General features: G+C 38.4%; 1 protein-coding gene across 1 annotated transcript; it reads right to left on the reverse strand.

The window, feature by feature from the left end:
* Nucleotides 1-568: 568 nt before the first annotated feature.
* Nucleotides 569-24,148, reverse strand: LOC135708472 (uncharacterized). Its single transcript, XM_065230595.1, has 3 exons — nucleotides 23,508-24,148; nucleotides 911-1,142; nucleotides 569-816 (listed from the first exon to the last, which is right to left on the reverse strand). Exons 1-3 carry the CDS (start codon nucleotides 23,704-23,706, stop codon nucleotides 669-671), a joined length of 579 nt encoding a protein of 192 aa, XP_065086667.1. The 5' UTR covers nucleotides 23,707-24,148; the 3' UTR covers nucleotides 569-668.

Genomic DNA, 24,148 nt, shown 5'->3' on the forward strand with positions numbered 1-24,148 from the left:
GAACAACATCCATTGAAAAAAATACTATATTGCACTTACTAGGAGAAATACAGGTAATGTTGGCCTAAGTGTCCCTAATTTGGGACCATACATAAATTCAGCAATCGACTAAGTTTTCAATAGCAACCAAAAATATCAATTAGTAACGTCCCAAAAACGCGTTCATCTAGATAAAATTGATAAATAGCAGATTTTTAGCGATGGGCCCAGTATTAGATCCATAGGCCAACATTAGAGACATTTCCCCTAAATCAATCACCCCGATTCTCATCGATAAAAAACAAAATGGGAAATCCATTTCGATCGAAAACAGGACAAGAGGTGATGGCGATAGTCCATGGTTGGGTTAGCGGGGGAATCTGTACTAAATATGTACAACCATTGCCTACCTTGCATACACGCTGGTTTAGTAATTTAAATCGGTCCTCCCCCACGCTTTATGGATTTTTCGAATTAAATCGGCTTCAACAGACACCTACTTCCATTGTGAACTTCCTCGGTACGATTTAAGTAGAACATAAATTGTATTTAACTTTCGGCAGTATCTCATACATTAGAACAGAGCCTATTTACAGAAAATAATTTAATCCATTCGTGCTACTTAAAACCTAACCTACAAACTAATTCGTTCGACACACGGCGTTTCTGTTAAGATCCTCTGCACCGTCTCAATCCCGCACAAATTCCTTCTGGTTCCGGTCGCAGGCCAACCGCTTGGACAGCTGCTTGCAGAACTGCACATCCCGGATGTAGTCGCCGATGAACACCGACAGCAGGTACCACTGTTTCATGCCGGATGTCCGCACCTTGTAGTTCCTGGAAATCGCAACGTAAACGGAAGCAAGAAAAACAAAAGTTCAGTTCTACCGTTCTTCAAGATACTTCCCATGGGGGGTAAATTTTTGTCAACTTCAAGATCTCGTTCCAGTCCGGTTGGTAGTCGCCGGCGCCGGTGCTGCTGGTGCGGGTGGTTCGAACCGCATGCAGACGGCATGGTTCCTCCTCGATGCACGCCTTGGGCCCAAACTCCTGCAGGATCTTCCGTTCCGCCTGGGCAATATCGACGGCCATGTGGGAGATTTCCTCCTCGGTCAGTGCCGTACCGGCCAACGTTTCACGCCGGTTGCGGGATTGGTAGGTTTCTGGAAGAATAGAGGATTACATTTGATAAGTAATCGATTTGGGAGGAACATTTATTATGTGGATTTTGTTTTAGTGGAAATGAGTCATTAGGCTGTGTGTAATCCAACTGAATATTCTTGCAGGCTTGCAATTGCTCATTACAGCTAAAATGCTATTTTTCGTAATTATGAAACAATGAAATGCTGAGTTTCAAAATTGTTTTGAACTACTCGACAATTCTATAGTTTGAAGCTGTCAAAAATAAAACTTCAACACGATCAGCGCAACGCACAGTTCTAAAAGATGTTTGTAATCATCAAGTTCCATAAACTTTACTGTTCTCTATGAAGTTCTCCGTTTTTTGTTTGTGAAGCTCTTCAAAACATCTTTAAACGCATCCAAAGAAATTTGAAACAGAGTTCCATTCGTGTTTCAAACTCACTCAGAAATAAAACAGAATAGTCGAGCAGTTGCAAATCGGGTGCAAAATAGTGCTCGAATAATGAAACTACAACTCAGCATTGCGAGAGGTGCGTTTCTGTTCTAGTTTCAAATTGGAACAGTCCTTATAAAATACAACAGCATTGCGAACGGCCTAATGATAATGTTTATTTGTTAGATGCAAGAAGAGGTGGTAAAGTTTATGTATGACACATAAAATTTGTCAATTTTGCTTTCAGAAGGTCACAACTAGCGATTAGCTGTAACGATGAGCAACGCGATGAGCGAACAATCAGCGATCATAAAATCGCTAGTTGTGACCTTCTGAAAGTAAAATTGACAAATTTTATATGTCATACACAAACTTTACCACCTCTTCTTGCATCTTACAAATAGAAATTATCATTATAGTATCTCATTGTTTCATAATTACGAAAAATATCATTTTAGCTGTAATGAGCTATTGCGTGCCTGTTCTTGGATATTATTTCCGTTACTTCCATCTGTTGGACTTGACTTCTTCTTTATAAACATGAACAGTACTTGGACAGATAATCTTCTTCTTTTCTTCTTTCCTTTATTTAACGTCGGTCTTTGTTCCGTAATCTAGTGCCAATCACCGACGGACATCGATTGCCATCCATTGACGGCAATCGAATGTGCAGGAAGGCAGCTTCCACACTTGCGTAGGATATCGCACCCATTCACAACACATGGGCCGGGACCAACGGCTTTACTTCCTTTCCGAAGGAGGTCGTGACCAGAGATTTTTATGCCTCAGAAAAATCCCACCGACCTCGGCTGGGATTGAACCCAGACCCATCGGGGTGTTAGAAAGCAGTCACGCTTACCACTACACCACCGGCACCGGCTTGGACAGATATTGGCCATCCTCAAAATTTTGTGTGGTCTTGAACATTGTTTTTAACGCATTTAAATACTCGTACTGCTTTCACTTCTTCACGCTGCATGTATTTGACTAAAGCTTAAATCTCTTTTTCAAATCCATTTATTTTTATTTCAGATATTAATCACGATATCCGTTTACTTAAGAAACGTAAGAAGCTTTGTCCTTCAGAATGGTTGATGGTTGAATTAATACAACTCGATATTGAAGTGACCGTCGAGTTATAGACCAACGAGCCAAGGGAATCGTTTTATGGGATCATCGCAGCACCAAGGAAATTATGTTTTACCATGGTTCTATAATACAAGCTAGGTAGGACAAACCAAGAGCATTTTAGCAACTTGATTTAAAGAACATATAGCGGAGGCCAAAAAACAAGAGGAAAAGGCCTAACACATAATTTCAAATCAAAGGTTGCAGAACACATCTTCATCGAGGACCACCAACTATCGACGGAGGACATCACGATTTACGAACCGTATCTACACCATGGAAATTGGATGTTGCAGAGAGCCTCGAGATCAACAAACAACCTAGGAGATCCTCAGAACTTGATCAACCTGAAGTCTTAGAAAAAAACATCCAGAGAACTTTACTAATACCTTCGTCTATATGGAGATCTTTTGAATATTTCCTGCTATCTGGGAAAGATGTCTGAAAGAATATCCTCTAACTTATGCAACGTTTCCTGAACATCTATAAAACTCCTTAGGTTTTAGAAAAATTCCTCAACTTCTACGAAGTTCCCTGAATTTATTCGAAATTCCATTGTTTTCCCATCTCTCTTATTTCTACTACAGGGCTGGTAGCAGGTCACTTTTTAATGGCTTGGTTACTATTTTTAAGTCAGTCACTAATTAGTCACTTTTTACACCAAAAAGTCACTTTTTCCCATCCAATAGGGTGTAAAAATATCATCAAAATGTTTAAATTGAGTACTTGCACTAAGGAAGTCTACAGTAGTTATGACGAAATATGCATATCAGTCAAAAAATAAACAATTATAACCGGACAAATTTTAAAACACCGGGAAACAAACTTGGAATAGTGTTGAATTTCGAGGACAAATCGGGGAAAATAAACTTCCTTTTCTCAGAAATAAATTCTGCACCTTGGAAAATTTTCAAGGATATTGGTCTATGCTAAATTTTTTAGAAGTCTTTAATGAATTACTAGAAATATCAATGACAATTCTAAATGATATTTGAAGTGAATATCAAAGGAATTCTACAGATGATACCAATATATTTCAGAGAAAAATGCCAAACTACACACTACGAAGGTCTCTTTTAAATTTAGGTACTCTGAGGGTCGATTTGTTCGCCTCCGCTTAAATCTTATGCCTGTTTTAAGGCTTAAGCGGAGGTGAAAAAATCAGCCCTGAGAATGACACATACGAGCTTCACTTTTGATATTACATGATTAAAAACGCAAAGTTCAACACCAAAACAATTTTTTGGAAGAATTCCAAGATAATTGAGAGCCAAGCTCCAGGTGCATTGTAACGAGAGTTCTGAAAAGAATTCTAATACGATTGGATGAGGATTCTTGGTCCAAATTCTAATAAGTTTTTAAAATAAGTTCTTATAAATTATTTAAGCAAATCCCGTGAACTCCAAAGGTCTCCAAACTCAGCGAATAGTAAAGGAATTCTGAGGTGATTTCTGAGGCTGATTCCAAGAGAATTCTAAAGAATTCGAATGAAATTTCAAGAACAATTCCAATAGAATCAACATGGAACTGTGAGAAGAGTTTCAAGGGTATTCTGGGATGTATTTTGTTGTTGAGAATTCTGAAGAAATACCATGGAAACTCTATATAGAATACGAATTCAGGGTCCAAGATCATTCAGAACAGAAATTTAAGACATTTCTGAGATTAATTGCAGGAGACTTCAAGTAAATTAATGATTCTAAAAAAGTTCTTGAGAACATTGCGATGAATTTCTGGCGAATAATCCAGGTTAACATACCTAGATACATAGAATTTTTTAATGTTTCGAACGCAGAAACAAATTCAAAATCTACGAAAAATACTGCAGTTGTAGTTAATCCTATTTCACCTAGTGGCTTAATTGGTTTGTACATTAGTTAAAATGTATGTCACACAACCAGTAAAATTTACAAAACTCCAGGAAATTTTAAAATTGATATTTTCTGGTCACCATGTGAAATGTAATCATAAGAAAAGTATTCAGATCGATATAATTAGAGGAATTTATGAAATGTAATTGTAGGTTCCATGACAAAAAATGGAATTTATTTCAATATCAAACCGTGTTTGAATTTCTGAGTTACCATACTTATTATTTATAAGTCACTATTTGGTCATTATTTTCATAATTTTAGTCACTAAAGTCACTACTATCATATCGCATCAGCACTACCAGCCCTGCTACTAAGATCTTTTGCACTTCTGGAAAAATACCTATCATCTACAAATATTCTTGAACATCTGGAAAGTTCCTTGAAATTTAACGAAATTTCCTAAACTAAAGTGAGAATCCCTGTAGTTCTTAGAAATTTATTGAACTATTTTTAGATCATCTATAAAATTACCTGAACTTTATCAAAATTCCTTACACTTATATGAAGCTTTACGCAGCTCCTCAAAATGCTACGAAATACGCAAAACTTCGACAAAATTTGCTGCACCTCTATGATTCTCGCTCGATTGTCGTAGATGTTCCGCGAAGCTCCACGAACGAAAGTTCTTGAATTTGTATGTAATTTCCACAACTATTCCGAGTCCATGAGGCTTAAAAAAGTGCCCTTAAATTATATAGAGGTTTCCGATCAATAATGAGCTTCCCTGAAATAAAATAATGTTCCCTTAACTTGTACAAAGCGCCTAAAACTCAAATCTTCCACTTCCGTGCAGTTTCAGAACTTTTCCAAGTTCCTTTTGTTAATACTTTATTTGTACAGGCTCAATCGAATAAACTTTACAGAGCCAAGTTATCATTTTCTTTATACATTATAAATGTCTTAAATCTAAAATTAAAGGATTTGACCGATTACTCGCGGTCTTCTCGAGGTTAGTGGATGACAATTGTTTGGATCGGAAGAGAGAAAAGGAGACTTGGAATATGATTTATGATTAAAAAATTTCACTATTTCTAAAACATATACTATATAGGATTATATATAGGGATTACTATCGACGTTATATCAACTCTGTAATTAAACAATTATTACAGAAACAAATATTCAAAAAAAAAAAACACACACAAAATACAAACTAATTCTTAAAGAAAAGATATATGAGTTGCATAAACTCCAGATCGCGTCTAGCCAAAATATCCCGAACTGGGACATTAGGTTGTCTACCTCGAGCCCGAAGGGAATCGTACAACTCGGATCTGACTCCACGGTGCTCAGCACATGACCAAATAATGTGATCTGCGTCCTGGTAACCTTGTCCACATTCACAGAGATTACTGTCCCCCAGTCCAACACGGAACAAGTGAGCGCTTAGCGAATAGTGATTGGATATGAGGCAAGACATCACACGAATGAAGTCTCGACCCACCTCCAAACCTTTGAACCAAGGACACTTCGACACCTTAGGGATGATTGAATATAACCATCGTCCCAAACTCCCTTCACTCCATTTATTTTGCCAGCTGGCGAGTGACTGTTGACGATAAATGAAGAAAAATTCGTCGTAGGCGATTTGTCGATCGTAAATATCGCCGTCCATAGCGCCCACCTTTGCAAGCGAGTCCGCCTTCTCATTGCCCGGAATCGAGCAATGAGATGGGACCCATGCAAAGGTGATGACAAAAGATCTTGAAGATAAAACACTTAGAAGCTCTCGTATTTTCATGAGAAAATACGAGGAGTGCTTTACCGGCCTCATAGAGCGAATAGCCTCGACAGAACTGAGACTATCCGTAAAAATAAAATAATGATCTGGTGCAAGTGAGGCGATCGTTTCTAGCGTATAATGTATTGCTGCCAGCAACAAATACGGAACAAGGAGCATGAAGCATTCGAGAGGCGCTATGAAATTCGTTATAAATATTTACCAAAACCAGCGGACGCCTCTATTAATGATTCATCTGTGAAGAACGATCTTGCGGAATAAACTTGGCCAAACGTTGCAGCGAAAATTGACGGAGCATTCATGGAACGATGATGCTCTGGGATTCCGCGAATCTCTTGCGTCATATATAAATAAAAATGAACAGAATAGTCGAAGTCGGAGAAGCAAACACGATAGGGATTATGCTGCGAAGGGCTGACATCCTGTGTTATGTACACGTAGTACAATGGCATAAAACGAGTTTGAGGGTTTAGCTCAAGAAGCTCCTCAAAGTTTACAATCACCAGTGGGTTCATAATTTCACAACCTGAGGGACAATTCCGAAAACCGATCAGAGAGTGGCAACATGCCCGCCAACACTTCAAGACTCATCGTATGAGTCGAGTGCATGCATCCTAACGCGATACGAAGACAGCGATACTGGATCCGTTCCAGTATGATGATGTGCATTTTAGCCGCCGACTGGAAGCAAAAACTACCGTACTCTAAAACCGATAAAATCGTTGTCCGGTACAACGTCAGAAGATCTTGTGGATGGGCTCCCCACCACGTTCCGGTTATTGTACGGAGAAAATTGATCTTTTGTTGGCATTTCCGCTTCGGATACTCAATGTGGGATCTTCAGGTGCATTTTGAATCGAACCAGACCCCAATATATTTGAAGGACATAGAATGAGTGATCGGTTTTCCCAAAAGTTGAAGCTTCGGTTGTGCTGGGCTATGCTTCCTAGAAAAAAACGACCAACTCAGTTTTCTCCGTGGAGAATTCGATACCTAGCTGAATAGCCCAAGTAGACAAATTGTCTAAGGTATCCTGTAAGGGTCCTTGCAGGTCGACCCCTTTGGGCCCTGTCATCGACAGTACGCCGTCATCTGCAAGTTGTCTCAACGTGCAGTTGTCACTTAGACAATTGTTAGTTTCTCTGGCGTAGAAATTTACAAAAGGGGGCTTAAACATGAGCCCTGGGTGAGACCCATGTAGCTAAATCGACAGCAAATTGTACAAAAAGTTATTAATCAATGGAGAAAGGCCACAAGCGTGGAGTTTGTCTGAAAGGACTTCAACCGATACTGAATCAAAAGCCATTTGCTCTTTTTAAGCAAAAGCCAACTGAATTTCAGTGGAAAGCAACGCGAGACAGTCGTTCATTCCCTTACCCCTACGGAAACAAAATTGAGTATCTGAGAGTAGGTGGTTCATCTCAACCCATTTGTCCAGGCGAAAAAGGATCATTTTCTCCAACAATTTTCGAATGCACGATAACATCGCAATGGGACGATACGAGTTGTGATCTGACGCGGGTTTTCCAGGCTTTTTAATGACTATAACTCTCACCCGCCTCCAATCATCCGGAACAATATTAAACCCCAGGACCAAACAAGTTCATCATGCGCCTCTTAGCGACGTCTGGGAGGTTCTTCAACAAGTTGAACTTGATTCTATCAGCCCCCGGAGCCGAATTGCCACACGAAAGGAGCGCGAGTGAGAGCTCCAGCATTGAAAAAAGCTGGCTGATCTCGTCTACCGAATTCGTCGTTTCGTGAGGAATCATCTGTGCCGGAACATAATCAAAAAACTTGAGAATCCAATTTTTCAAGTTCCTTGTTTCTACAAATTTTTCTGAAGATCTATGAAGTTCCCAGAATTTCTACTAAGTTTCCTCATTTTCTACGATGTTACCTGAACTGCTTAGAAGTCCTTGAAGCTTTACAAAGTTCCCAGAAGTTAATGAAAAATCCCTGGGTTCATGGCCAATGGTTTTGTTTTCTAGTCCACAATATAAGAAAAGTAGTTAACATAGAGGACTTAAAAAAAACCTTGTTTGTGGTAAAATTTTATTAATCGCTGTTAAATAGTAACATCGAACTTGGCAAGCTTGACAAAATACCGGAGATTAAAAAAAAAAAAAAACACCAAAAATTCTGGAGGGGGCTTGACCATCTTGGCACCCCCATTAGCTACGCCAATGGTGAACGTAAGGTTGTTTCGAAAATTTGACGTTTACAGCTATTTTAACGAAAGCAGTTAAGGGTAAATAATGTTTGCTTTTGAACTAAATTGCCTCCACACCAGAGATGCCAGATTTACAGACTTGTCTGCGTATTTGCAGACATTTATTTTTTCACAGACATTTTTTTCCGTTACAGACATTTACAGACTTTTTACTTTTTTTCACAGATATTTACGGACTTTTGAATTCAAGAGAAAATTTTAAAATATATTTGGTTACACTGTTTTACATCTGTAATCAAATTACATGTGCGATGCATTTTGTAACACGCTTTAGAAACTCTCCCGTTTTCAAATCCACCACACGAACGAGCTGTCACTGATATAGTCGGTCATTGTTCTAGACTAGAAATACTCAGAGGGAGAGATAGGCGGAGAAAACAAAATACAATTCGGCAGCAGGGATTTGTACCTAAATTATCTTGCAACCCTTGGTAGAAGCCAGCATTTCACATGACTTTTATTTTTGATTCGATTTACGTGCAAAATAATAATTGATTGCATCGCAATATTTTGCACATTGCTTGGTGCCATTAATTAACCAACTAAGAACAATTAATCAATAGAGTTCGAGTATTGTTGTTGATTCCAAAAACTAGTTGAATTTGAGAAGCACACGAAGCATAAAGGTGATTGAATTTCTGTTCGATTGCAATACTCTCATATTTAATCTAGTATGAATAAGAAATCATCGGACAAATTTTAATAAGAATGTTCGATTGGCTCAGATTTTGGCAGTTCATTTGGCTCAAAACATTCTCTCCGCCCATTTCTCCCTCTGAGTATTTCTATTCTAGACCTGTCAATGTGCTGCCATGTTGTATCCAAAACGAACATTTTCCATACGATTTGACGGTTGATTTGGATACGTCAACTCACGTTGGCCGGTCTATAACTTGACAGCCGATAGTCACTGTCACTGAAAAAGTGATGAAACCGAGGGGACCAAAGTCCCAGATTTGTTCAAATTTTGCCAAAAATTACTCTAAAGTTTGATTTATTGATTTAAAGTCGGGGAAATCCGTTTTATTGGATTAAACCCATATTATCGTGCTTAAATCTCTAAAAACAAATAATATCGGTAAAAATCGGTTGCATCTCTTATATCGGGTCACATCTCTATAAGCACAAACGAAGTGACAGACGGAGCGGCTCGAAAACTTTGGTAGTCACCAAACCCAACAAACAATTTTAGCTGTAGATTAGCTTATACAGGTAAACATCAGCTGTATAAGCCCATTTTTAGCTGTATAAGCTAATCTGCAGTTAAAATTGTTAGTTGGGTAACCTGCTATTTCAATTTTTCAGTGTACCACATGGCAACACCACTACTACTAGATTGTACCACATGGCAACACTACTACTGGATTGTACTAGCATTTTCACCAAATGTATTAGATTGTTTTGGTTCTATCTCTTTCACTCTACTCAAAACTGAAATGCATAAAAAATGACAAAATGATACACTCTTTGCACACTGTCAAAGAATCATTGTACACAAAATCAACTTTGTTCAAATCAAAACAAAAAAAACTAACCCATCTGGTGCTAAGAGGAAGAGGTGACAATTGGCTTCTTCCTCTTTTATTTCTATCTCGATCTCTATCTGTATCTATCTCTATCTCTATCTTACGCACATGAAATCAGCCAATCAGGAGCTGGTTCACGTTTGACAGAAAAGTGGTTCACTTTCACCCCCGTATTGTCACCTCTTCTCTTAGATCTGGTGTCACAAACGAAGTGACAGACGACTAACTGGTGAAGAAATCCATTAAAATAATGTGGTTCACTGTAATAGAATTTTCTTGGAAGCTTGTGCCATCATCCACAAGCTTCCAAGAAAATTCTATTACAGTGAACCACATTATTTTAATGGATTTCTTCACCAGTTAGTCGTCTGTCACTTCGTTTGTGCTATAAGTATCATGACAGGCAACAATGACAGCCGTTTGTTTATAAGAAAAGACCGTCGTGAAATCTCAAATCTTGTAATGCTCTTTTCTTGCAAATCGGAGCTCGCCTTGCCAAATCAACAACAACCTTCTATCCTCTCCGATTGTGGAATTGGTTTGCGTAGGCGTGCTTCAGTTTGCAAGATAAGTTTGCTGATCCACCCTTTAGTATTGTTGGTTGATAAATCTGTTCGAAAATCGTTTGTTCAAAAATCATTTATGGTGATTCCTTGAAGAGTCTACAAATTTCCTGATGATGGCTGAGATGCCCTATCACTTCAAGTGTTCTAGAGCACAAATTTCGGACACAGTTGTGACATCGCTCATGAAATTGGAACTCCAGGCCCACGCACATTAGATCCGGATCGGACGCGTTGCGGCAAAGTGACAGCTAAATCTATTGTCTAACTGTCAAATTTACGTCAACGCAACGCAAACGGATCTAATGTGGGTGGCCCTTCCCTGTTTGCTGCATCAAATCTCGATGAACATTTTAAATGGTCCTATCTGCTTTGATCAATTCTCTTCATCGACTTTCTGTTTTCATAACCACTGCTATATAAACATTTTCGCGCTAATTCTACCACATAGTTTGATAAAGGAGGTTCTTATCTAGTGTCCAAAACGTCAAATACAACAGGGAAAGGGAAAGTTATTGACGAAAGAGGAAGTCGATGAAGAGAATCGATCAATGCAGATAGGACCTTTTGAAATGTTTATCTAGAAATGTGAAGTTCCAGTGACATTTTGAGGTTATAATATAGCGTATTACACACATTATAGGAAGTGCGGAAACGCATATGTCACGAATGGGATTTCTCGGATATCTCCAAGGTCATTACTGATTTCCATCACTACCTCAACAGACTTCCCCAGTCTCAGGCATCCGGTGAAGATCAGCATCGATGGCATCTATCGTTCGGTCTTGGGTTTGGTCACGCTTGGCCATCAATTCTTCCAGAGTTTGAACATGCAACAATCACAAAAGCAGGTGCTCAAGAAAGTGACAGCTCGATAATTCTACCACATCCAAGATTATCGATGAATAGTGTATGAAATCGGATGATATCGGCAGGTGCTTGTTATTATTCATTTCGACTCGAATTTATCTTAAAAAATCGAAATTTTAAAGCAAATTTTATAGAAATCCATTGTATGAAATGTAAACCGGATTACCTTCGTCCCCCTTGAATTAAACGGACAGTGTGTTGCCATCCTATTCCATCTTTTTGTTCGAAAACACCCACCCCCGTATGGGGTTTTAGTGCTGAACGAAGCAGCAATTTTCGTTGTTTTGTACCTGAATAAGAGTCGTAAAAATGTGGAAAAAATCGAGAAAAATCAACAGAAATCCGAGAGGAAACCCCATAACGAACTTTTTTCAAAGGATCAGGTAAGCTATAAGTTAAGAAAAATCGATATAAATAGATGCATTAATCATTTTAGCAACCCTGTTCCTATATAATTCATCAACACTTTTTGAGCATGGAGTGTTTAGAATCGTAATAATAAGCTTAGAAATTCCTTTTTTGATTGTCTATTTCTCCATATTGGTGGTGGAAAGTTGAATCTCTCAATAAGATGTGCTCGTTCCTTCGCTGCTGGCGTGCAAAAGGACCAGTACTAAGTAACAAACGAACTAGTTTAAATTACACTGAGCCTCATAAATCTTTTCGAAAATGACAAAAATCGACGAAAAAATGACTCATTCTAGAAGTATACACTCAAAGAATAAATCACATATCCAATGGAAAATATTCATTAGAATTTCACATAACTTTCATGTGATATCATATTTGGGAATTGCACCACAAAAGAGCATGAACCTTATGTGTCTAATGAAATTTAAGTGATTTATCATATTGAACTGATGTAATCACATGAATTTTATGTGAAATCCAGATAGATAGGGGAAATGGATGTTGGCCTAAGTGCCCCTAATTTGGGCCCATACACAAATTCAGCAATCTACTAAACTTTCAATAGCGACCAAAAATATCCATTAGTACCGTCCCAATGACGCGTTCATCTAGATAAAATTGATAAATTGCAGATTGTTAGCGATGGGCCCAATCTTAGATCCATAGGCCAACATTAGAGCTATTTCCCCTATCATTGATTTTGTTAATGGAAAAATATTATGTGCATTCGCAACGCTCATTTTTCTACCAAAGCTGGAAATCCTCTATAATTTGTACCTAGATTAATCAGTGAATTTTCGCGTTACATTTTCTCGTTCATATGTTCGAAATATCCTGGTTTTTCTATGACCAGGAAAGCTGGAGAAAGTTACCCATCCGATAACCTTCTCTACCTGATCGAGATCCGGAACAGAGTGCTATTACTCAACACGCAAGATACATTGTCATCGAACCACCGTCAAATCTTAATGGTTACAAACGAAATCAAATACCCATTAACATCCAATTGTTTCGCAACAGCAGTACATCGTTCGTGGTGCCAATCAAGCGATGGATTTGTCATGCCCGACTGACGCGGAAAGTCCAACCAGAAATGAAAATTGCATAAAATATTATCCTCCACACCGGCGAGCAATTGGCGCGCAATTGACAGCTGGGCTCGACGATCAATTTGCAATGTCGCACAGTGCTCAACACGAAATAAAGCGGAAAAACCCTTTAAATCTCATTGTCTGGCGGTTGCGCAACATCGGCGTTCGTTTGGAGGGCTCGACGTAGACCATTAAAATGCAAAGTGACTTCAATGCACTGTCTAAAGAAACGAACCCGATCGATTTTGCGCTCCTGCGCGGCCAAGCCGTACAATCTAGTCAGCATGACTAAATCGAAAAATAATTGATTTACCATCTGATGGATTGGCGAAGCTAGGCGGAAGAAAAGCTGCTTCCGGAATGCCTTCGTGCTGAATGTGGCCATTTCAAGATTCTTAGGTTTTTCCCAATTATTGGTTGATACAATTACTTATCGTTTACTGCACCGCCGGTTCATACCGGCCAAAACATGCACCGATCGCCATGACTTAAATTCAAAATTAGTCACAGTGTTTTGATTTTATTTGCATTCCTCTTCATCGTCACTTTGGATGGGTAGTAAAATCAGTTCAAGACCACCACTGCCGCCGCCGCCGCCGCCGATGGTCACTGGACGGTGATTGGTTATGTCAACTAAAATATGTGTTCAATTTCATCGTCAGCATCGGCGCTGACGAAATAGTAAGCATGGTGCCGAGCTCGAGCACCGGATCTTCAAGGTCAACAGCGTGCGGTGTGGAGCATACCGAGTGTGCGAGTGTGTATGTTTTGATCGAACACATGTTGCGCTCGTACGAATGTAGCAGGGGTGTGAGACGGAGACAGCGGGACCCGGCGAATGAAAGTGAAATTGATCACGATTCCTCTTTCTCACGACTTAGACGAGGTGGTCCGGTTGGGGTGTGCGTTCAGAAATTGTCTATAGAAAAGGAAAGATAGGCCAAGGTGTGAGAGTTTAATTGGCCGGGTATTGGAACTGGTTTTTAGATGGAGGCTGTATTAAGGGGAAGTTTACCGCCCCGAGAATTATTTTTTTTTCGGCACGTTTTTATTTTTCTAAAAATATTGGAAAAAAATATCAACAATCCAAGAAAATCAGATTTTTTCTTAGATTGTTAAGAAAATTTACATGTAAAAATATAGATTTGAAATCACTCGTAAATCGTACGGGTTAGGCCAAGAAGTGTGCGTTTGACTTGTACTGTCGCATTAATGGCCCTTCGCTCATTTTCGACTTCTTTTAATTTTTCATACTGCCGTACTCTAACGGAACTACCTATCTGCCCTCTTCTAAGACCATTTCTTTAGCTAATAAATTATCACACATGTTAGATCGTATGTCCAACCAACTATGTTAACATTTTTTTTATCTTATCATAAAAAATTGAACCCTCAGCAAAATCGAGGTCAATGTTTTCTGGTTTTTTGGGTCCAGCTTTATGCCAAGATGTGTGATTTATTTTAGTTTTGATATCTTTTTTTTCCAATATTTTAAAATCAAAACGTAATTATTTATTTCGGAGCGGTAAACTTCTCCTTAATAGGTGGTCCGTCCTGAAAATAAGATACGTTTTAATTTTTCTAATAATATTGAAAATCTAATTTTTTTTTCTGTTCTAAAGATAATTTTAAAGTCAAAACACTTGATGTTTTCTCTCTCATCATGGCACAAAGTTGAACTCACCACAAAAACGACCTTTCGTTTTAGTTTAGAGTGTGACGTTTTTTTCATGATGAGATAGAAAAAATATGTTACATGCATTTTTTTTCAGCCACGGAAATAAAAAAAAAATTGAACGTTTTTCTAAATTAGGGTATTGAAAAAATATCAAAAATCAAAGAAAATCAGTTGTTTTCTTAGATTACAGAGAAAATTAACATGTTTTCTATTTAATAATTTTAAAACATTTTGTAAATTATAAAATCGTAAGGACTGGTTTTTGCGGTTTATTTCAAAAGGTGCTATATTGAAAATTTTAGCAAGAATGTGAATCATTGCCCATAAGAAACAATCAGGGTGGCCAGTGAATTTCATTTTGAAATTCCCGGCTTTTTCCCGGTTTTTCCGGTTTTCCCGGTTTTCCCAGTTTAAATCTATAAAAAATCCCGGTTGTTAATTTTAAACAAAAAAAAAAAAAACAAATTGAACGCATTTTTAGCTCTGAAAAGAATTTACTGTAAGGACAAAAAATGTGATTTAAGAAGATTTCCAAGATTCTGGGGCTTTAAAATTTGAGTAGTGTTTCAAACTAGAACTTTTTTTTTTCAAAATTTGTGATTAATAACAATCTTCGTGATGCAAGATTTGGAGTAAAAATAATTAAAATGTGAGATTTTGAAAAATTTTCAAGATCACAGATATGAAAAATAAAATAAATATCATACTTATGAGACGTGGAGTCATAATTGTCACGCTCTGAGACTTGGAAGCATTTTAAGGGTTATAACAAATTACATAACAATCTATAGAATCTAGCGGACAAACCCTGGAATTTTTAAGTAAATTTTAAAAGAATTCAAAGTGTTGATTTCAAACAAATATTGAGAAAGATTCCCACACAGTTTTCGAAGGAAAAGTTTTGAGCAGATTTCCAGAATTATTCTGACATGAAAACCCTAGTAGTTGGTAGATGAATTTGGAAGGATTTCTGTGTAAATTAAATTGTTAGATAATTTTAGAAGATTTAAAAAGGAGTTGTCAAAAACAAAACATTGCGGAAAATTCCTACGTGATTCTGATGAAATTTGTATGGGTATCGGGAAGAATTTTAAGAAGAATTCCAAGAGAATTATGATCAGAATTCAAGAAGAAACAGAGTTCTTAGATTGTGCTGGCAATAATATCAACCCTAGTGCGAAAGATTCATCACAGAACTCCAACAAAATTTATTGTAAAACATTCTGAGAATTAGAAAGAAATTCTTTACAATACTCCAAGGGGTTTCTAAATAAAATTTCGAAAGATTTCTGCTGTATTGAATAGAGTTAAAATATTTTTTTTTTAATATTTTCAAAGGAATCAAAGTCTCCGGATAGGCTTAAGGGAATTCTAAGAAGGGGTTGCATGGAAATTCCAAAAAGAATTCAACGGCAATTATTACGCGGAGTGTCTTCTGGTTTATTTCAGAACAATTTCAAGATAATTCAGAGCAGAATTCCAAGTTAATTCTGGAATTCATGTCATGAGAATTTTGAACAACGAAAAATTAAACCCCCGGAAAAGAATAATTCAGTTTCGGTTTTTACAAATATTTGTTTCTAAAGTCCAGCATCTTCAATATTTTCTTTAAAGGACCATGCACTTTACATTTGAAATTGAGACGACAAAAATCAATTTTCAATATTGCTGAATGATTAAATTCTAAAAACAATAACACGGGAAACTGAAGAACATTATGCAGCAAATAGAGTAAGACATTCGTTTGATAAAGGATAACTTTGTTTTAATGATTTATTCAGAAATTCTGGTGTAAAAATCTGTTCCTATGGTATGGTTAATTTATTTTCCCGGTTCTATCACCGAATTCCCGGGTTTTCCCGGTTACTTTTCCAATTCCCGGATTCCCGGCTTTCCCGGTTTGCTGGCCACCCTGTAAACAATTTTGCGAAGTTTCATGCAAATCGGAGAAGGTCGAGTTTTTCCGATTTTTTATTTGGCGTGGAACTGTTAAAAAACCCGAAGATTGGAGCAGCTTGTCCGATAAAGGTTGCTGCAAGCATGAATCTATTGGTTGATTATTTATGAGGCTTTCAGACAAAGGTTGTAGATTGAAAATTATAATAAACATGGAGTAATGAAATTGGGTTGTTAGCGGAATGCTTAAATAAAACAACCAAAAAGGGTTATCTTCCATTTAATTCCACTTAATTAATTTTGGTATCCATGACAGATACGTATTTCGACTACAATGTGCAGTCTTCATCAGTGTCATTCCCACTAAAGAACTTATCAGAATCTAACCCCCTTAAGTACTCATCTCCTAGGTAAAAAAGGTCAAGATTACAGGTATAAAAATGTGTACACACAAAGCCAATTGGACATTTTTCTAAAAATCTGCTAAACACTTTCTAAAACACAGATTTCAAAATCGAATTCCATCCGATCGGTGCTTATTCAATCTACGTGTGTGTCGATCGATCATCATCGTCATCAGCAGCAGCAGCGGTGCTTTCGGCGCGTGGCGTTGAACATTGTTCACCAGTACATAACGCAAGACTGTCCGCATGCAGCGAGCTGCAGCCTATATGAGCGTCCATTCACCGAAGATGGAGGAAGAAACCGTACCGCTACTGATCGGATTCAGTAGCTCTTCGTGAGGCGGTGTGGGCCATATATGCCAAGTGCATCACCCTAGTTCCAAACAAGATACAGCTTGCCAGCTTCATCTGTGTTGAACACCCTAATAGCACCATTGTGGTCCTGAAAAAGACCGATGGTTTGGAAGATTGGGAGCCAGTTTAGAACACTGCTGTGGATTTTTTTCATTTTTTTGAGCTAGTAGGGTGTTCAACACGGATGAGGTTGACGAGTGGCATTTCAATGGCGTTTCAATGCGCTAGGCCGAGTTTAGAATCCGTAGGCCGAGTTTGGCGTCAAGAAGCAATGTTAGACTTTTCACAATATTTTAACGATTGGTTTCTCTTTATACACAGAAAGGTAAATCAATTTGGAAGCCATCAGTGATAATAACATTCCGTTTGGTGCTAAACTGCGCTAGATTACGAAAGACTAAGAGCAGGTTGTGCTTAATAGGCCGGAAATGGGGTATTTAACCCTACGTCCCATATAGTATGAATTTTCAACAATTGAAAAACAATAAAATTAATGGAAAATGGCTCAAGTTTGTTTGGGAAAAAGTGATTTTTTTTTTATGGTTAAGATACATAACAACCCCCTTGTTCTATTGTAGATATCCCCATTCACCATAAATTCTATTGTGGTAACGATAAATTTTATGGTTACTTTATCGTTGGGGACAGTACAATTTATTTTAAGTAAAATAAACTCTATTGTATGGTTACAATACATTTCATTGTACCTTTATAGTCCTTTTTTTACGGACTGCTTATCACACCCAAGTAACCAACAAGTCCGCTAATTCGCCTTTTTGCAATATAAGGCTGATATGCGGTTAATATAAAGCTTAGCATGCCCTACGTTAGCTGTGCATCAGCCTTATGTTGCAAAAAGGAGAACTAGCGGGTTTGTTGGTTACTTGGACACGCGGTGATTGAATGAACACCGTTCGGTGAGACCGGATGGAATTTAATTTTGAAATCTGTGTTAGGGAAAGCGCTTTTCGCAGGCAATCGTAGATAATTTTAATTATCATAGCAGAGATGTCAGATTTACAGACATTTCTGTGAATTTACAGACTTTTATTTTTTTTCACAGACATTTTGTTCATTACAGACATTTACAGACTTTTTAGTTTTTTCACAGATATTTACAGACTTTTGAAATCAAGTGAAAAATTTAAAATTTATTTGGTAACACTGTTTTATCTCTTTATTCAAATTACACTTGCGATGCATTTTACAACACGCATTAGAAATTCGCCCTTTTCAAATCCACCACACGAAAGAGCCGTCAGATTAGTGACATTTAACGTACGCACAATAGCGGGTGCATTGCCTTGTAAAGTTGTTTATTATTTTCCTGCAGTTTTAGTGCTGAACGAAGCAGCCATTTTCGCCGTTTTGTACCTGAATAAGGGTCGTAAAAATGTGGAAAAATCGAGAAAAATCTGAGGGGGACGACGATGCAGAAAAGATTGTGTTTTGTTATGGCTAGCTGCGCGTACGCTGAGTAGATAGCTATTTATGGGGATCTGAAACACATCTTCTGGAACTTGTTCCACTCAAATTGGTCAAGCCATCTCTGCGAAAATTGAGTGAGTCACACTCATATGAACTTACATACATATATACACACATACATACATATATACACACATACAAAAACATTTTCCGATCCCGTTGAGGTGAGTCTATTGCTATATGCCATTCGTCTCTCCGGGTCTTGGAACGAAATTGTGTTTTACAAGTGATATCAAGCCTTTCGGCACAGGAGTGGAACTTCGGATCAGAAAGTGGCTCCACTTGTCATTTGCAAACACTAGCGCACCTAGCGGTAGAAGGCATCTTCTGCCTGCAGTTAAGATAGGCAGCATTCTATGATAGTGTGAGTGCACATGGAAAGCCCGTGCGGAACGCTACCACAATACATCGCTTGTTGAGCAGAAAAACGAAGCACCTTTTGATTTACCGATTTGTTTGCACTTCCCCTTCTGTTCTGTGCTTTCGGTACAACTTGGTGTACACTCAGAATAGATAAAATCTCGGTATTAATAGTAATAATAGTAATATTCCTTTAATTTATTAAAATTTTCCAAATAAACTACATCAGCATTTTGTTTTATATTCGAAACGCAGCACAAATCTGGACGATCATGGAGATGGGCCTAGATGCTTTTCTCCCTTGATGAAGAAACTGCTGGACAGCTTGACATCATTCTGTTTAGTACGATGAAACAGTCAGTTTGTTTTTGTCAAACAGAATCAAATAATTTTGTACTTACATCTTGCCATATTCTTTAAAAAATACCGAAGCCCATTATTATGCTGCCATGATTTGCACCGCTCTGAGTGTACGTACCATTCTTTTGTTTACATGTGGACATCTCATGAGCTTTACGTGAAACGCACATATACTCAGTATTATGTGAAAATCACGTACATTTCATTGATTATGTAGGTGTGTCAAACAGGAACTCCCTGTGAAATTCAAAGGACATCACGTACATTCTACGTGAGCAACGTAAAACTGAGAGGAGAGGAAAAAGTGAGAACTTACGTGATTTTTCACGTAGCTTCAACGTGTAGATTATTTTGAGTGGACGAGAAAGGCATATATGCCAAGCAGCACTGTTTGTGAATTATTTTTCATCAGAGTAAACGGCAACCAGATTTTTTAGCGTTAGTATCGGATGACTTTCATTCAGAAGTGAAAAATGTCATGTCGATAACGGAGCTTCTGGGAGACAAAAACAATTATAGAACCTGAATTTTTTTCAAAAAAGTGCTTGGTATAACTTATAAATACCACAATGTACTAAATAAGGCGAAGTAATGTTTTACATCTACAATTACTAAAATATTGTCAGTAATGAATGCAATACTTGTAGTTCACTGGCTGTGGGAACAATCATGTTTATTTACTTTGCTTGCTTGGTACCCCGCTTGGCAGCTTCACTCTTGGCGGGACTCTTATTATAACATTGACTCTGTTGAGATCGACTCAAATTTAAGTTTCAATTACTCAAACTCTAGAAAACGTAGTTTACTTGTAGACCGAGTAAAATTTTCCAAGCCTCATAAATCTTTTCGAATATGACAAACATCGACGAAAAATCTACTCAATCTAGAAGTATACACTCAAAGAATAAATCACATATCCAATGGAAAATATTCATTAGAATTTCACATAACTTTCATGTGATATCATAATAGGGAATTGCACGACAGAATCACATGAACATTTTATGTCAAATAAAATTTAAGTGATTTATCATATAGAACTCATGAATGTTATGTGAAATTCAGATAGGTATCATTGGTTTTGTTAGTGGAAAATGTAATTTGCATTCCTGATAAAAACTATATGAAATTTAAAATTATATAAAAAAATATTATTTCCGTGTATTAATTTCATATGTAAATCGAGATGATGCTCTTATTACAAAACAAATTCCTGTAAAATCTCGTAAAGTTTTTCTCACTCTATGAGTTAACTACGTTTTCAAGAATATGAGCAGTGTTGGCAAAATCATCAATCAAATAATATTTTTCCGCTCTCATACGCTCTCAATATCACGCTTGATATTGGATCAAAATATCATGCTTGATATTGATTTTACAAGCTCCTTTGATATTGCGAGACTATTCACAGCATGCGAAAATCAAGCTGATAATTGACTCGGCACAAAAATGATTCCGTTGCACATAGTTTTCTTAGAAAGAGAAAACATAGTTTGCTATCTCTTTTTAATCTTCACCGATGGCAGACACGAAGGGACTGCTGCAAGCCGTTATAAAAGTTTCGGTTGCATTTGGGTGTAAAGCAAAAATCATTCAACTTAATCTCACCACAGTTTGGTGAGATTTGCAGTTGGTGAGTTTGGTTAGCTTAATATTCCGAGCTGCGATATCACAGCTTGCAAATCAAACGTAAATCTTTTTTTATTAATTACTTTTAACGTATACGGCGTAAATGGATGCATTCCCAACATCAATTAGGTTCAATTCGTTAAAAGCAGGTCTTTTGTACTCGAACATGACTTTTACTGACATTTCAAATTTTGCATCTATTTCATGACACCCTCCGCCACCCACTTCCCTCATCATACGCCAAACTTCTGCTTATTTTATGCAGCCCAATTACACATATTTTTGAAATTCACAGACATTTTTCGCAGACTTTTGAAAAAAAAATCTGGCACCTCTGTATCATAGCAACAGTTGCACATTCGTGTAAATTTCAATAGTGAGCTTTTGAAAATTGATAAAGTGTTCATTTTAGTAGATTCGTAGATGACATTGCAACCGATTGGCTTTTTTAGAATTAATATCCATCCGCTATTGACAGAGTTATAAGTGGTCAAATCCTGACCATTTTTCGTAACACGATCGATTTTGATTTTTTGAAATTGCACCCCCAATATGTTGCTGAAAGACGCAATCCTACGTCAAAAGCATATGCAACCTCCGCCGCCCTCTGGCAGGTTTTTGTGTTTATATATTTTTCGCTTCATTTTTAGAGTCGGTAAAGTAGAAGGCGATAAAGTAGAATTTTGTAAAACATTGAAGTGTAATGTGGAATGCTATTGATATCACCATGTGAGGCACAATTCGAATCAATAGTGCTCAGACATGGTTAATAGCATAAGATTCCCGCACGAAGTAGAAGTATTTCACAATAAGTGCAAAATGAAGTGTGGCACACCTGATGATGACTTGCGAAATTTTTTGAGTGTACCCACTACCAGCCCTGTAGTAAGAGCAGTCCCTAAGATTATGATAACCTTTTTACAGCCTTCTATGGAGCGCTTAAAAACAGCTTAATCTCGTTATACGCCAAATAAATTATAATTTTAAGAACTAGAACGCTCAAGTCATTAACGATTTCAACTTTGTGAGGCAATTAAAAGATGGCACGAAAGGATTTTATCGTTCCTGCGTACCGCCACAACCTTTGGGATTTCACCTTCGTGACAACTTAGCAACTTAGCTCTTAACCGCTTCGAATAACCGGCTAATGTGTGTACTTGCCAAGCGCCAAAGCGGGTCAATCACCTTGGTCTCTTCTCGACTTGCTGTATTTGCCAAAGCAGAGCCACATGCGCCGATCACTTGATCGATTGCCAACTTTTGCTTTCTTGTCTTGCGATGTCTTCTGCGATCATCTCCGTCTTGACTTCGTTGGCTGCAAACCAACGGGGTAAATGCACTATAATTTCGGGTGGCGGTCACTCGAATTATCGCTTTTCGTCATAGATGATAGCCAACTGTTTGTTAAGGTTTACAATACACCGAATCGAATCAGCTGGTTTTGTTGGATGCAATACCGTGTTGCGGTGTGTGGGTAGGCAGGTGCACGCGAAATCGAAAGTGAAAGAGAGCGTCCAAAAGTGGGTCAATCGCGTATTTTCATATTGCCGTGCGTCTCGCCGCAGTCAGGAGGGGAGGCACAAGCACAATACAAGAAGAAAGAGAACTTGGCCGACTGTGAGCTTGCCTACGTGCCTCAGATGTGGCGGCGGGCTAGAGGGCGGGAATCAAGCCAGCGAAGCGAGGAAAGTATGTACATATTGCTTGCGATGAGGTAATTTGGCGTGTGTGCGGTCAAGGATTTTGGCAGTTGCATTGTTTATGATCGTGACGGGTGAAGTGTTTAGTAATTTGTTGAGTGATGGAGCACAAGCGCTGACGAATTACAATACCGTTCACGCGGTGGGTTGAGTGCAAACGTGGCCTGATTGCTGCACTGCTTCGTCACAAACTCGGTGGAGAGCTGCAGAAAGGTGTTTCACCCGAGCTTGGGTTAGATAACATCAGAAATGCATCGTTAAAAAAGGTAAGCACGCGCGCTGTTGAGACCGATGCAGATCGTTTAACATTGAGCCCGATACGGTGGGCGTGGGATGACGGCAGCTGCGGTAGCCGGATTACACAGGCGGTGATGATATAAACTTGTTTACGTTTCGCAAGTGGCACGAGGTCAGTTTTTGTTGACAGTGCTTAGCCACGCGCTTGGGCAAGCATAAATAAGCTACTAGGTTAGTGGAGAAAAATTTCCCATGAGCAAATCATCGTCGCCAAATTTGAGCTTCACAACCACTTGAGCGAACGCCTTGACCCAAATGCCGCATGTTTAACCCACAGATATGCTAATTTACCATCAATAGAACACGTTAACGAGCCATGAAGCTCAACCCACTACGTATAGATACTCACTTGGATTAACGGAGTACGCGAGTTTCTTGGCAAAGTTGGCTAATCTCACGGATAGAATAATAACTGGAAATCCAATCAGCTGCACCGGTAACTCGAACAGCGGCTCCTGGGCTTGTACAAAAGTTCCACTATAACTTGTGGTGGACAGAAGTGCCACCAGAAAAAGGTACACGGCAGGTATGACGTTCAACAGCTTCATTGTATCGCGCACAATTTTCTTCTGATATCACTTTCACTTCTAGAGAGCCAGAACTACTGATCTGCTGAGTACTCGTACGGTTTTCTGCTAGAGCTACTAGCACGCGTTCGATTGGGTCTACTGGCTATCACTGATCGCACCACTCGGGAACGAAACTAGTTTATCCTAAAAACAATCCACCAGCCAAGCCTCTCCCTCTAGTAGACGGCTCACTCCAAAGGGGTAGGGTACTGCTGCTGCTGCTGCTGCTGCTGCTGCGTGAGCTTGTTCAATTTCAATGTCCCATTCGGTGATTGAGCAATTGCTGAATTATTATTCGCGCGTCTCCTTGAAAACGCTTCCCTTACATAACATTCGGCCTGATCGACTTGGGAGCGATTATTGATATCGTCGTTTTTGATCGCAGGGGTGGGGGCGTCGCGACGACCGAAAATGCGCTGTT

The sequence above is a fragment of the Ochlerotatus camptorhynchus genome, unplaced genomic scaffold (assembly GCF_037179485.1).
Source record: "Ochlerotatus camptorhynchus isolate MF236.1 unplaced genomic scaffold, CSIRO-AGI_Acam_v1.1 ptg000330l, whole genome shotgun sequence".
NCBI lineage: Eukaryota > Metazoa > Arthropoda > Insecta > Diptera > Culicidae > Ochlerotatus > Ochlerotatus camptorhynchus.

Excerpts from the sequence above, each read along its gene's own strand:
- LOC135708472 (XM_065230595.1), bottom strand. The coding sequence starts at position 23,706 with ATGAAGCTGTTGAACGTCATACCTGCCGTGTACCTTTTTCTGGTGGCA. Across the intron at positions 1,143-23,507 it reads CGCGTACTCCGTTAATCCAA|AAACCTACCAATCCCGCAAC; the intron begins GTGAGTATCTAT and ends CTATTCTTCCAG. Across the intron at positions 817-910 it reads GACTGGAACGAGATCTTGAA|GAACTACAAGGTGCGGACAT; the intron begins GTTGACAAAAAT and ends TGCGATTTCCAG.